This window comes from Loxodonta africana, chromosome 4 (genome assembly GCF_030014295.1).
Source record: "Loxodonta africana isolate mLoxAfr1 chromosome 4, mLoxAfr1.hap2, whole genome shotgun sequence".
In the NCBI taxonomy this organism is placed as follows: Eukaryota; Metazoa; Chordata; class Mammalia; order Proboscidea; family Elephantidae; genus Loxodonta; species Loxodonta africana.
The window spans coordinates 190,927,789-190,944,033 of record NC_087345.1 but is presented as its reverse complement, the minus strand read 5'-3'; the positions used below and the strand labels follow the sequence as shown (position 1 = coordinate 190,944,033).

The 16,245-nt window shown below is 36.3% G+C and overlaps 1 protein-coding gene across 1 annotated transcript in view; it reads left to right on the top strand.

Moving 5' to 3' along the window:
- CCDC7 (coiled-coil domain containing 7) overlaps positions 1-16,245 on the top strand; it is a 415,568-nt gene that overhangs the window by 355,978 nt on the left and 43,345 nt on the right. Inside the window, exons 33-34 of the mRNA XM_064285199.1 lie at positions 7,264-7,380; positions 11,086-11,193. Of these exons, the coding sequence (XP_064141269.1) occupies positions 7,264-7,380; positions 11,086-11,193 (225 nt within the window). The remainder of the gene's footprint in view (positions 1-7,263; positions 7,381-11,085; positions 11,194-16,245) is intronic.

Below are 16,245 nucleotides of genomic sequence, written 5' to 3'. Positions count from 1 at the left end.
GGAAGTGTTCTTCCAGGAGGCTCTATATGCTCTAAACCACCATCCAATATATGGTGCAGCTTCTCCCATAGCCAGGACTCATAGGTCCAGGAATCAAGGGGTGGAAAGGGAAGTGGCACCACTCACTATTACCCCTGCTGACCCACTTGCAAGATTTTTGTTTTCTGTCACTATGACCTTATGCTCTGCAGGTCTAGAGGCCTTAGTTCCAAAGGGAGAAATGCTCCCTCCTGGAGACACATCACTGATTCCATAGAACTGGAAGGTAAGAATGCCACCTCACCACTTTGGGTTCATTATGCCTCTGGATCAACAGGCAAAGAAGGGAGTTACCATACTGCCTGGTGTTATTATCGATCCTGATTACCAAGAGAAAATCGGATTGATATTACATAATGGAGGTAAAGGAGAGTATGTCTGGAATGCAGGAGATCCCCCTAGGGTATCTCTTAATACCACCATGCCCTGTGATTAAAGTCAATGAAAAACTACAGCAACTCGATTCTGACATGACTACTAATGGTCCAGACCCTTCAGGAATGAAGATTTGGGCTACCCCACTAGGCAAAGAACCACGACCAGCTGAGGTGCTTGTTGAGGGCAAAGGGAATATGGAATGGGTGGTGGAAGAAGGTGGCTCTAAATACCAGTTACGGCCACATGACCAGTTGCAGATATGAGGACTGTAATTGTTATGAGTATTTCTTCTTTGTATGTGTGCATCAAATATTTTTGTTTTCTTCACTTACATAAGATGTAAACAGGGCTAGTGCATTTTTGGTTGTATGTGTGTTCATTTCATCGTGTTAGGCAGAACTATAACTGTATAATTGCCTTTATTCTGAGATTATGTATGGTTTAAGGAGATGTGTACAGGTGCCAGATTGACAGGGGGTGAACCAGGATGGTTAAGATTGTGTGTGAACTTGGCTGGGCCATGGTTCTCAGTGTTTGTATGGGATCACTCCCATGATGGAATCTGCTGTGAGTAGCCAATCAGTTGAAAGGCAGTTTCCTTGGGCATGTGGCCTGCATCTGAATATAAGCAGATGTTCTGGCTTTTGCCTGCTCTGGATCCTGCAGCTGGCTACTGCTGTCTGACCTGCTTATGTCGAGGTCACCAGTTCCTGCAGCTACGAGAATCAGGAGAAGCCTTGCAGTGTTGCCTGCCAAACTTGGGATTCATCAGTCTTCACGGCCTTTGAGTAAGAGCTCTCCGACCTGCCAATCTTGGGTTCACCAGCCCCTGTTGCTATGTGAATCAGGAGAAGCCTCTATCCTGATCCACTGACTTGGGACGTTCCAGCCTCTACAATTGCATGAGCCGTTTCCTTGATATAAATCTCTCAATATATGTATATTTATATGCTTTTTTGGTTTTTCTTCTCTAGAGAACCCAGCCTAAGACAACTATCTAGTTGTCCCCATACCATTTATTAAAAAGTCCATTTTTCACCCAACTGATTTAAAAAAAAAAAAATTTTTTTTAAATGACATCTTTATTATATACTCAATATCCATGTGTTTTTTAGTCCATTTGTGGACTTTCTCTTCTTTTCCATTGCTCTATGTGCTCCTGTGCCTTTAGAACACTTTTTTAAATTTTAGTGCATTTATAATAATAAATTTTAATATGTGCTAGAACTAGATATAGTATGTTTTAATATCTGTCAGGGTTGTGGCCTTTTCTTTTAAGCATTTTTGTACCCTTGCATGTCTAATTCTTCCATATGAACTTTAGTATCAACTTGTTAACTCCATAAAAGTATTTTCCAGTCTTTTTATTGGGATCACATTAAATTTATAAATTATTTTAGGAATAATTTATATTTGAGTCATTCTATCCAAGAATAAAAGCTACCTTTCTATCCATTCAAGTCTTTGTCATTCAGGAATATGTCAAGTTTCACTCCTAGGTTTTTTGCATATCTCTTGTTAAGTTTATATGTAAGTTTTTAATCTTTTTTGGGAATGCTATTGTAAATGGGTTATCATTTGAGTAAATGCAGACAATTGATTTCTGTATGTTAATTTATATCCTGCTACTTTTTTTTTTTACCTTTCTGAATACTTTTGCCTGAGTTAGTTTTATCGTTGATATTCTAGTGTCACTGTTGAGTGGTTTTTGAAGAAGGGCTTCTAGGTAAGTCATAGAATTCCCTTATCTGCCTAGATACTTGATATGTTTAAATTTTATATTAAGCTTAAGTTTAGTAAATAGCCAGTTAAAGGATTACTATACCAAAACAACAACAATAACACTTGTATATACACTAGCTAGAAAAGCAAAAGAAAAACACAAAATAACTAATAATAAACACCAATAAATATGCATTTCTTATTTGATAGAAACTAAAAAACTTTAATGACAAAAAAAGAAATATTGACTAAATAGTGAGGCATTCCATGCTCCTGAAAGGACTCCTAAAAGTAATGTGCAAACTTATGTCCAGTCAAAATGCCAATAGATGATTCTGAAAATCAGTTGGAAAAATAATACATGAGGATATCCAAAATAATTGAGGATTACTAAATACTGAGAAGCTTTAATGATGAAATAATAAACAGTGAGGTAAATGGATCAGATTATATATTCTACAAACTAATTAAAAGATACTATGAAGATGGCCATCCAAATTTTGTGATTAAAAACAAATTATTTTAAAAATGGTGTTAAGGCAACTGGAGAAGAAACATTACATCCCTACCTGACACTGCACCAGAAACTGATTTCCAGGTGTATAAATGAGCTTCACAAAAACAAAACTTTAAAAGGAAAAAAAAGTATCAATTTAAAAATATGTGGAGTTTTCTTTAAATTATAAATATTGATACAGTCTTGGTCTAAGGAAAGCACTCTGAATTATGATTTCATAGACAGAAACTTTGATGGGAAAATGGGCTAAGTAAATATTTAAATTTTTTAAATAAAAATCCAAAATTTAGCTAAAAATCAAACAAAGCCCTCTGGATATATTTGTAATATATTTGTTAGGAAAGCTTTATCCTTTATATAAAAATACTGTATCCTTCGTATAAAAACATATTTAGATTATGTCCTTAATCCTTGAAGACTATTAAAAGAATTTAGAAAAACTAAACTCCTGCCACAGAAAAATGACCAAACATGAACAGGTAAAGAAAAAAATGTAAAAGACCAATGAGCATATGTGCATCATTCAGCTTTATTATTAATCAAACAAATATATATCAATAATCAAACACGTGCTATTTAACATAATTTGTAAATATAATGATCAGGAAGGTTGTTTATCTCTCCATGTTATTAGTGGGAACTTGTAATGGTAAAAAAAGAAAATCACTATTTCAGAATATGTATCAATGACATTAAGTGTCTGTAGCCCATGAGATTCCAAAGTATTTAAATCTCTGTGTCTTCCTTTAAGACTTAACATCTTTTCACCTACCTTGGTTTCAGACCCCTGTCCCTAACTTCCCATGTTTGTGTGTGTGTACATGTGTATACGTGTGCATGTGCATGTGTGTGTAGTTTTGGGGTGTGTATGAAGGAGTGAAGGAGACGACAACTTGTGTTTAGTTTACTGATGTTTTCACATATGTTAATTTTCCTGCCACTTTAAAAAAAAAATTTACAGTAGCGTAATTGATGGTTTTTCAGTGATGCATCTTAATATGGAAATCTAGCGGCTTAGTAAAACAAGGAAAGAAATGTGTCAGTGTGTTTCAAGATGCTTTTAGAGTAGACGAGTGTCTCTCTTCAACGTATTTTAAACATTGGTGGTACAGTGGTTAAGAGCTACAGCATGTTATGGCTTCTAACCAAAAGGTCGGAAGTTCAAATTCCCCAGCCCCTCCTCGGAAACCCTCAGTCCCATAGGGTCCCTAGGAGTGAGAGTAGACTTGACAGCAATGGGTATTTTGTAGATCAGAATACAGGTAAAAGCCTTCTGCAGATAGACTCAAAATCAAAAGATCGTCCTCAAAATCAGACACGCAAAGTCATCTAACTGGAAACGCGTGGTAAACACCATATGAGCCAGTACCCTTAAATCCTATAAATATTTATATTCGGAAAAATACATTTGGAACGTCGTCACAAATGGATATCAGTGTATGTAGTTTTGATTTTTAAAACTTTTAAACTTCACAATAATAATAACAATAAAGATTTTGTTACTAATTACACGTTTAATATCAAACAATCAAAAAATAACCCACACAGAAATCCTGTGAGGAAAGTGCAATTATTATCACCATTTAAGACATGAGGAGAGTGAGACATGGACTAGCTTGCCCAAAGACTCATATTAGAGGTGGAATCAAACCCAGAGAATCTGGCACTTTACCCTGCCGTGATCGCTCCAGGAAAACTTGGAACAATGTGTATTTGACTTTAAAGCAATGAGATTGTTTCCTCTAATCTCTCAAGCAAACTCTTCTTTTGCTCTTAATCTCTCGTTTGCTACCATTCGTTCTCCGCTACCAGAATTTCTTGTAATCACTCATATATAACATGTAATAACTTGTTACCTTAACAATTTTAGAGGAAACAGTGTGTATCACAATTCAGATCTTTAAGTGACAGAAAATATTGATAGAATGATAAAAATAAATGTCGTTTATGTGTTTTCATAATTGTTTATTTTGATATAAATTTCATTTTTTCCAGTATATTTGTATGTTTCCGATTTAAAAAATATGAAGCAAGAGATCCTTTCTTAATATGATGAAGAAAATATGTTTCTAACTAATGCCCCAAAGCCAAATTTAATGGTCAGAAAGAATGTCCTTCAATTAAAGTTGAAAAAAGGCAAAATTGCTGTTTATCGCTGCTTAAGTAAATAAGTAAACATGATTATGGAATGTCTAACCATTGTAATAAGAAAAGAAAAATAATTTGTCATTTTAAATACTATAAGAGATGATGTGTGATGATCATTACCTGCAGATTATTAGATGTTTATGTTTAAACATCTGTACGAGTGGGATTGACACAGTGGCTGCAACAATGGGCTCAAACAGCAATGATTGTGAGGAGAGCGCAGCACGGGGCACTGTTTTATTTTATTGTACATAGGATCGCTATTAGTCAGAACCAACTTGACAGCACCTAACAACAACATATTTAAAACACAGCTGACATTCCACATTTAAAATAAGATTGCAAATATATTACGTATGCATTCTTGTTGCTAAGCTATTACTACTAGCATAGCGTCTGGAGTGTATGGCTTAGGTTTTAAAGAAAACCCACGGAGAAAAGGTTCAGATCTTTAAATTTGTTGTTGATTCTTTCTCCTCAACTCTGCGTATAATTCTGAAATTTATTAAATGGAGCTGTATTGTATAAATGCCCCACATTTTATTGATGGAGTTTTAGGTTATGGCCATTTTTTGTTCATTGTTACAAATAAAACTCTTTTACACGTTTCTTTCTCTTTCGAATGCAATTGAAACTCTATCTTTTATATGCAATATTGTGTTGTTAGCTGCCGTCAAGTCTGCTCTGACTCATGGCAACCTTATATACAACAGAACGAAATGTTGCCCGGTCCTGTGTCATTCTCACAATCTCTAGTCTGTTCAAGTTCATCATTGTGGCTATTGTGCCAGTCCATCTCACCGAGGTTCTCCCTCACCCTTGTTGGCTCTCTACTTCACCAAACATGGTATCTTCCTTAAGTAGAAATTGGCCATTCCTGACCCTGGTGGTGCAGTGGTTAAGAGCTATGGCTGTTAACCAAAATGTTGGCAGTTTGAATCTACCACCTGCTCCCTGGAAACCTTATGGGCAGTTCTGCTCTGTCCTATAGGGTCGCTATGAGCCTGAATTGACTTGACGGCAAGTGTTTTTTTTTTTTTTTTTTTTTTAGTGACATGTCCAAAGCAAGCTAGACAGACAGTGTTCTGTTGTGATCCATAGGGTTTTCATTGGCTACTCTTTGGAAATAGGTCTCCAAGCCGTTCTTTCTAGTCTGTCTTAGTCTGGGAGCCAAGATGAGATATGTCCACCATGGGTGACCCAGCCGGCATTTGAAACACCAGTGGCATAGCTTCTAGCATCATAACAACATACCAGTCCCCACAGTATGAGAAACTTAAAGACAGGTGATGGTATAGGAACTATAGTGTTGCATAAAAATATTTGTATTTAGGTTATTTCTTTAATGAAAAAGGGTATTAAAAGAAACTGTTGTTGTTAAGTGCCGTCGAGTCAGTTCCGACTCACAGCAACCCTATAGGACAGAGCAGAATTGCCCCCTAGGGTTTCCAAGCAGCGGTTGGTAGATTTGAACTGCTGACTTTTTGGTTAGCAGCCGAGCGCTTACCACTACACCACCAGGGCTCCCTAAAAGAAACTAGAAGAAATGAATTTCCCCAACTGAAAAATGAGCAACAGATATCTTTTATTATTAATCAAATACATTTATATTAACAGTGAAAGAAATTCAATTAAAACAATTTTTAAAATAACAAATACCAAAAGTATATGACACTAGTTGTTAAGAGTGTGAGGAAACAGAAGATCTCAGTGTTGCAGCTTGATGTGCGTAATGATTAAATATTCTCTGGGTAGCTATATGAGTTTTTTTTTTTTTTTATCACATATTAAAAATATGTCCGTAGGTATCAGCGACGCTGAAAATGTGCGGTTTTTGACTCAGATGTATTCTTTTCTTTTAATTTATTTTTGTTTACAATCAGAAATTAATACTGACAAGTGTATATTTTTATTTATGCAAGTAAAAAAATTTTTTTTTTAATATTAGCAGAGAATCATCATAATTTCTATTTTTCATTTCTGCTTCATGTATTACCTATTTTGCCGGAACTAGATAACTGTTAAAGAAATAATTTACATTCTTGTTTTGCTCATAATTTTGATAGGGAAAATGTCTTTTGGTGCTTCAGTATTAATCAAGCTGTTGGTTGTTGGATTGAAGTAGAAATGCATTCCATATTAAGGGAGTAAACTTCTGGTAGTAAATCTATAAATCTAATTTTTCAAAGATTTTTGACAGGAATAACCCAAACCAAAAACCAAACCAGTTGCCATGGAGTTGATTCCAACTCATAGCGACCCTATAGATGTTGAAATTAATCAAAAGATTTTTTTGGCTTTTATTAAGATGACCATTTTTTCTTCTTACTTGATGTAACAATGTATACTATTTTCCTAGCTTTCAAATATTAGAGTGTTCTTGAGATTAGACCACAGTAGATGAGTTTTAATAGTGTTTATGTATTTAATTTACTAAAACTTTGTTTCAATCTTTGTAGATCAGGATACATATGAAGAAGGAGATGTTAGTTTTACATCTAAGAATCTAGAGCAACCTGAGAGATACACAGATCAAATTCAAACAATTGGAGTTGACCAGTCTCAAAGATTGAGAAGTATGTATGAGATAAATGAGTAAATAAATAATATTCACAGAACACTTGAAAATGTAAAAAATATGTTTTTTAGTATGGATCAGCTTTACTTATGGTTTTATAGTTTGATTTTTCTTTAAGTTGTCTATTTTATAACTTAATTTACAAAAAACTGGAGCTCTACAGAGCTAGTAAATGCTGCAATGCTATTACCACCACTCATCACTTCTCATGGTCTTTACTATTCCAATTATTATACTGCATTTTTAATTTTATTTGGCCAAGAAACCTGCCTTTTCCTTTTTCTTGGAATTATGTTCCATAGGATACCAGTTTAGGAAACACTTTTCTAGGAATTGTATACAGCTATTTATTACAAGCAGTTTTTTAAATATGATATTCTCCTGGTCTTTACATTTCAATTCTTACCAAGTATAATTATCTGCCAAAACATTTTGCTTATTAACTTATTTTTTTTTATATTATTACATAGTTCCAAGGGAGAAGCAACATTTGGTATTTATCTACTGGAGCTTATTCTTGATATTTTTACTTATTATTAACTAGAATTTATTCTTGATATTGGTATATATTTTCAAGAAGTAATAAAGAACACATTTTGTTTATTTAATTGGTTTCAAGTGGATTTTAGTGAAAGTAGGACATTATTAGAAAGATTGGAAAGAGATTTTTACTTGGACTTTTGATTTAGTTGATATACTTGAAGACTTAATTTATCTCTGAGTTTCTTATGAAACAAATCAAAACAGGACATTTTAAGTTATTTTTGTTAATTTTAACTTATTTTGTAACACAAAAAGGACATAATATTTTCCTAGCCTTCAAATACTGTAGTGTTCTTGAGATTAGACCACAGTAGATAAACTTTAATAGTGTCTATGTATTTAATTTACTAAAACTTTGTTTTTTACCAACACTTGTGTGTCCATATTCCAATATGTTAAATATTGAAGTCCCATCCTTATCCCTCCCATATTACTGCCTTCTTCTTCCCACCCCAGAGGTAATAAAAGACCAAACTGGATGCTGAAAGAGACTCTGAAATTTGCTCTTGAACAGAGAGTAGCTAAAGCAAACGGAAGAAATGGTGAAGTAAGAGAGCTGAACAGAAAATTTCAAAGGGAAGCTTGAGAAGACAAAGTAAAATATTATAATCAAATGTGCAAAGACCTGGAGATAGAAAACCAGAAGGGAAGAACACACTTGGCATTTCTCAAGCTGAAAGAACTGAAGAAAAAATTCAAAACTCGAGTTGCAATATTGAGAGACTCTATGGGCAAAATTTTAAATGAAACAGGAAGCATCAAAAGCAGATGGAAGCAATACACAGAGTTGCTGCGTCAAAAAGAATTGGTCAGCATTCAACCATTTAATCAGGTAGCATATGATAAAGAACCAATGGTACTGCAGGAAAAAGTCCAAGCTGCACTGAAGGCATTGGTGGAAAAAAAGGCTCCAGGAATTGACAGCATACCAAATAAGATGTTTCAACAAAGGGATGCAGCTCTAGAGGTGCTCATTTGTTTATGCCAGGAAATTTGGAAGAGAGCTACCTGGCCAACTGACTGGAAGAGATCCATATTTGTGTCCACTCCAAAGAAAGGTGATCCAACAGAATGCATAAATTATCAAACAATATCATTAATATCACACACAAGTAAAATTTTGCTGAAGATAATTCAAAAGCAGCTGCAGCAATACATTGACAGGGAACTGCCAAAAATTCAAGCCAGATTCAGAAGAGGATGTAGAATAAAGGATATCATTGCTGATGTCAGGTGTATCTTGGCTGAAAACAGAATACCAGAAAGATGTTTACCTGTGTTTTATTAACTATGAAAAGGCATTCAACTGTGTGGATCATAACAAATTATGGATAACATTTTGAAGAATGATAATTCCAGAACACTTAATTGTGCTCATGCAGAGCCTGTACATAGACCAAGAAGCAGTTTGTTCAAACAGAGGGAGGGGACACTTCATGGCTTAAAATCACATAGGTGTGTGTCGTGGTTGTATCCATTCACCATACTTATTCAGTCTATATGCTGGGCAAATAATCTGAGAAACTGGACTATATGAAGAAGAATGTGGCATCAGGATTGGTGAAAGATTCACTAACAACCTGCAATATGCAGATGACACAACCTTGCTTGCTGAAATCGAGGAGGACTTGAAGCACTTACTGATGAAGATCAAAGACTACAGCCTTCAGTATGGATTACATCTCAACATAAAGAAAACAAAAATCCTCACAACTGGAACAATAAGCAATGTTATGACAAATAGAGAAAAGATCGACGTCAAGAATTTCATTTTACTTGGATCCAAAATCGACACTCACAGAAGCAGCAGTCAGGAAATCAAACAATGTATTTTACTGGGCAAATCTAACGTAAAAGAACTCTTTAAAGTGTTAAAAAGCAAAGTTGTCACTCTGAGCACTAAGGTGCGCCTGACTCAAGCCATGATATTTTCAGTTGCATCATATGCATGTTATAGCTGGACAATGAATAAGGAAGACTGAAGAAGAATTGATGCCTTTGAATTATGGTGTTGTCAAAGAATATTGAATATACCATGGACTGCCAGAAGAATGGACAAGACTGCCTGGGAAGAAATATAGTCAGAGTGCTTCTTGGAAGTGAGGATGGCAAGACTTTGTTTCACGTACTTTGGACATGTTATCAGGAGGGACCAGTCCCTGGAGAAGGACATCACTCTTGGTAAAGTAGAGGGTCAGTGAAAAAAAGATCCTTGACAAGATGGATTGACACAGTGGCTGCAAAAATGTGCTCACATAACAACCGTTTTGAGGATGGCACAGGACCGGACAGTATTTCATTCTGTTGTACATGGGATTGCTATGAGTTAGAACCATCTCAATGGCACAAAATAACAATGAAAAATTCATGCCACCCTGTCATCACCAGGTCCGCTTCACTCACATTACAGGCTCAGCCCTGGTAGACATTTTTATTTTACTCCCTGGAGAATAAGTTTTAGAGTCCATCAAAATCAAATTCAATCCAAGTTTTTACCCTTAATAACTCTGCGACTTTCTACAATATGCCTATCCTCTCTAAACTCTAGTTCCCTCATCTGTTAAGTGGTGATAAAATATTTAATTCCTAGAGCCCTGGTGACTCAGTAGTTAAGAGCTTGGCTGCTAATCAAAAGGTCAGCAGTTCAAATCCACCAGCTACTCCTTGGAAACCCTGTGAGGGAGCTCTACTCTGTCCTGTAGCATGGCTATGAGTCAGAATCGACTCGACAGCAACGGATTTTTTCTTTTTTTAGAATTCTTATGAAGATTAAATGAGGTAATATTTGAAAAGTGTTTAGTATAGTATCTGGCACCTAGTAGCTTTTTGGTAGGCTTTTTAAAATTACCATGTTTTTTGCAAATAATGTGACCACATCAATAACGTACCTGAAGATATAGTGCACATAGTGTGCCTAGGAAAATAATGTGAGAGGAGGTTGTGCAGTTGGCAAAAAAAAAAAAAAAAAATGTGAATTATTTGCATGTAAATATGATGTTAGATATGTTTGTATTGAATGATTAGTGCATTAAATTCTGACAAAATAAAGTCAAATAATTATGAGTTAAAGATATCGCCAACTAGTTTTATGTAATGTAATTTACCTTAAACAAAATATTAGTTTTAAATCCACTAACCTGGCGCTGTCTTATTATTCCAGTTCAAAATGAAGGAGCCTCAGAACTTCCAAGTACACCAGAAAATCTTTCAGCATTATCTCCGTCAATTAGTAACCTAATAGTTCAATTAGATTTAAACAAGGTGGTTGGTAAGTAAAGATTTACAACGTTTGGACACAGTAGAACACAGTCTAAGAGTTAAAGTGTTTCAACTGTACATTTGCTGTTAAAAGAAAATAGTAAATTCAAACATGGAGTAATCTTTCTTTCCCTTATGATGATTTCATTCTCATCATTCGATCTAGGTATCTATCAGTATCTACCTGTGAATAATTTAGTATGTGCTTTTTGCTAAACCTAACAAACGTTAACTATGTAGTGCTTAATATGTTTACCTGCTCATGAAAGTGCCTTTCTCTTTTATCTTGAATTTTCATAACATAAATGTTATATGATCAATTCTTTAAAGAACATAATTTCATTACTTATACCATCTTTTGTAATAACAAGATCGGATACAAATGGAACTAGCAGTATCTGTGCAATATGACTGCTTTGCGATCTGTTATAAAAATGGGAAATTTCTAATCGTGACCATGTAGTGAAAACTGCAAGAAGTTAGAATGCTAAAGTTAACGACGATGGTATCAGGAAAAAATCGGCTCTCACTTTTGAGCAGTAGCTAAAGGTAATGAAATGCTGTATTTCTCTAAGATATTCAGGTTTTATAGTTACATCTACCCAGGAAAAAATTATTACTGATATTCGTGCAGGAAAAATAACTATTTTTGCAAGTGTTAAACTCTCTATCCTTTTCCTCCTTATTTTATTCTGGCAGTTTTCTATCCCACTATCCATTCTCCCCTCATTCTTTGTTAAATATCCACCACCACCACCAGTTGCCCTCAAGTCGACCCCTACTCAGGACAAACCCATGTTTGTTGGAATAGAACTGTGCTCCCTAGGGTTTTCAATGGCTGATTTTTCGGAAGTAGATCACCAGACCTATCTTTCCTTTTTTTTTTTTTTTTAATTTTTATTGTGCTTTAAGTGAAAGTTTACAAATAAAAGTCTCTCATACACCTTGCTATATACTCCCAGTTGCTCTCCCCCTAATGAGACAGCACACTCCTCTCCACCTTCTATTTCCATGTCCATCTGGCCAGCTTCTGTTCACCTCTGCCTTCTCATCTCCCCTCCAGACAGGAGCTATCCACATAGTCCCACCTGTCTACTTGTTCCAAGAAGCTCTCTCCTCACAAGTAACATTTTCTAACTTATGTTCCTGTCCAAACCCTGTCCGAACAGTTGGCTTTGTGAATGGTTTCCGTCTTGGGCTAACAGAAGGTCTGGGGACCATGACCTCTGGGGTCTGTCTAGTGTCAGTCAGACCATTAAGTCTGGTCTTTTTATGAGAATTTGAGGTCTGCCTCTTACTGCTGCTTCCAGGGTTCTCTGATGTGTTCCCTGTCAGGGCAGTCATTGGTTGTAGCCAGGTACCATCTAGTTCTTCTGGTCTCAGGCTGATGTAGTCTCTGATTTATGTGGCCCTTTCTGTCTCTCGGGCTCATAATTACCTTGTGTCTTTGGTGTTCTTCATTCTCCTTTGCTCCAGGGGGGTTGAGACCAATTGATGCATGTTTGATAGCTGCTTGCTAGCATTCAAGACCCCAGATGCCACTCACCAAAGTGGAATGCAGAATGTTTTTGAATAGATTTTATTATGCCAGTTGAACTGGATGTCCCCTGAAACTACGGTCCCCAAACCCCTGAGCCTGTTACGCTGGCCTTTGAAGGGTTTGGTTTATTCAGGAAACTACTTTGCTTTTGGTTTATTCCACTTGTGCTGACCTCTCCTGTATTGTGTGCTGTCTTACACTTCACCTAAAATAGTTCTTGTCTACTATCTAATTAGTGAATATCCCTCTCCCTCCATCCCTCCCCCTTCTCGTAACCATCAAAGAATATTGTCTTTACTGTATAAACTATTTCTTGAGTTCTTATAATAGTGGTCTCATACAATATTTGTCCTTTTGCAAGCGACTAATTTCACTCAGCATAATGCCTTCCAGATTCCTCCATGTTATGAAATGTTTCACAGATTCTTTACTGTTCTTTATCGATGCGTAGTATTCCATTGTATGAATATACCATAATTTATCTATCCATCTGTTGATGGGCACCTTGGTTGCTTCCATCTTTTTGCTATTGTAAACAGTGCTGCAATGGACGTAGGTGTACATATATCTCTTTGTGTAAAGGCTCTTATTTCTCTAGGATATATTCCAAGGAGTGGGACTGCTGGATCCTATGGTAGTTGTATTTCTAGCTTTCGAAGGAAGCACCAAATTGATTTCCAGAGTGGTTGTACCACTTCACATTCCCATCAGCAGGGTATAAGTGTTCCAGTCTCAATACAACCTCTCCGACATTTATTGTTTTGTGTTTTGTGGATTAATGCCAGCCTTTTTTTTTTTTTATTTCAGTACGATAGAATCTCATTGTAGCTTTGATTTGCATTTCTCTAATGGCTAACTATTGTGAGCATGTCCTCATGTATATGTTAGCTACCTGAATGTCTTCTTTAGTGAAGTGCCTGTTCATATCCTTTGCCCATTTTTTAACTGGGTTATTTGTCTCTTTGTTGTTGAGTTTTTGCAGTATCATGTAGATTTTAGAGATCAGACACTGACTGGAAATGTCATAGCTAAAACCTTTTTCCCAGTCTGTAGGCAACCTTTTTACTCTTTAGGTGAAGTCTTTGGATGAGCATAGGTGTTTGATTTTTAGGAGCTCCCAGTTACCTAGTTTCTCTTTTGGTGTTTGTGCATTGTTAGTAATGTTTTGTATACTGTTTATGCCATGTATTAGGGCTCCTGGAATTGTCCATATTTTTTCTTCCATGATCTTTATTGTTTTAGATTTCGTATTTAGGTCTTTGATCCATTTTGAGTTAGTTTTTGTTCATGGTGTGAGGTATGGGTCTTATTTCATTTTTTTGCAGATGAATATGCAGTTATGCCAGCACCATTTGTTAAAAAGAATGTCTTTTCCACATTTAACTGACTTTGGACCTTTGTCAAATATTAGCTGCTCATATGTGGATGGATATGTGTCTGGATTCTCAATTCTGTTCCATTCGTCTATGTGTCTGTTGTTGTACCAGTACCAGGCTGTTTTGACTACTGTGGTGGTATAATAGGTTCTAAAATCAGGTAGTGTGAAACCTCTGACTTCATTCTTCTTTTTCAGTAATGCTTCACTTATCAAGGGCCTCTTTCCCTTCCATTTGAAGTTCATGATTTGTTTTTCTATCTCCTTAAAAAATGTCATTGGAATTTGGATTGGAATTGCTTTGAGTAGAATAGATATTTCTATAATGTTGAGTCTTCTTATCCATGAGCATGGTATGTTTTTCCACTTATGTGGAGGTCTCTTTTGGTTTCTCTCAGTAGCGTCTTGTAGTTATCTATGTATAGGTCTCTTACATCTCTGGTAAGATTTATTCCTAAGTGTTTTATCTTCTAGGGTTGTTGTTGTTGTTGTTAGGTGCCATCGAGTCGGTTCTGACTCATAGCGACCCTATGCACAACAGAACAAAACACTGCCCAGTACTGCACCATCCTTACAATCACTGTTATACTTGAGCTCATTGTTGCAGCCACTGTTTCAATCCACCTCGCGGAGGGTCTTCCTCTTTTCCACTGACCCTGTACTCTGCCAAACATGATGTCCTTCTCCAGGGACTCATCTCTCCTGACAACATGTCCAAAGTATGTAAGATGCAGTCTTGCCACCCTTGCCTCTAAGGAGCATTCTGGCCGCACTTCTTCCAAGACAGATTTGCTCATTCTTTTGGCAGTCCATGGTATATTCAATATTCTTTGCCAATACCACAATTCAAAGGCGTCAACTCTTCTTCGGTCTTCCTTATTCATTGTCCACCTTTCACATGCATGCGATGTGATTGAAAATACCATGGCTTGGGTCAGGCGCACCTTAGTCTTCAAGGTGACATCTTTGCTATTCAACACTTTGAAGAGGTCATTTGCAGCAGATTTGCCCAATGCAATGCGTCGTTTGATTTCTCGACTGCTGCTTCCATGGCTGTTGATTGTGGATCCAAGTAAAATGAAATCCTCAACAACTTCAATCTTTTCTCTGTTTATCATAATCTTGCTCATTGGTCCAGTTGTGAGGATTTTTGTTTTCTTTATGTTAAGGTGCAGTCTGTACTGAAGGCTGCAGTCTTTGATCTTCATTAGTAAGTGCTTCAAGTCTTCATCACTTTCAACAAGCTAGGTTGTGTCATCTGCATAATGCGGGTTGTTAATGAGTTTTCCTCCAATCCTGATGCCCTGTTCTTCTTCATATAGTCCAGCTTCTTGGATTATTTGTTCAGCGTACAGATTAAATAGGTATGGTGAAAGAATACAACCCTGACGCACACCCTTCCTGACTTTAAACCAATCAGTATCCCCTTGCTCTGTCCCAACAACTGCCTCTTAATCTATGTAAAGTTTCCTCATGAGCACAATTAAGGGTTCTGGAATTCCCATTCTTCGCAATGTTATCCATTGTTTGTTATGATCCAGACAGTCGAATGCCTTTGCATAGTCAATAAAACACAGGTAAACATCCTTCTGGTATTCTCTGCTTTCAGCCAGGATCCATCTGACAACAGCAATGATATTCCTGGTTCCACATCCTCTTCTGAAACCGGCCTGAATTTCTGGCAGTTCCCTGTCGATATAATGCTGCAGCCATTTTTGAATGATCTTCAGCAAAATTTTGCTTGCATGTGATATTAATGATATTGCTCTATAATTTCCACACTCGGTTGGATCACCTTTCTTGGGAATAGGCATAAATATGAATCTCTTCCAGTCAGTTGGCCAGGAAGATGTCTTCCATATTTCTTGGCACAGACGAGTGAGCACCTCGAGCTCTGCATCTGTTTGTTGAAACATCTCAATTGATATTCCATCAATTCCTGGAGCCTTCTTTTTCAAGGCCAATGCCTTCAGAGCAGCTTGGACTTCTTCCTTCAGTACCATCGGTTCCTGATCATATGCCACCTCTTGAAATGGTTGAATATCAACTAATTCGTTTTGGTATAATGACTCTGTGTCATTTAATATTTAATATTTTCCCCATAGAATTCTTCACTATTGCAACTTGAGGCTTGATTTTTTTCTTCA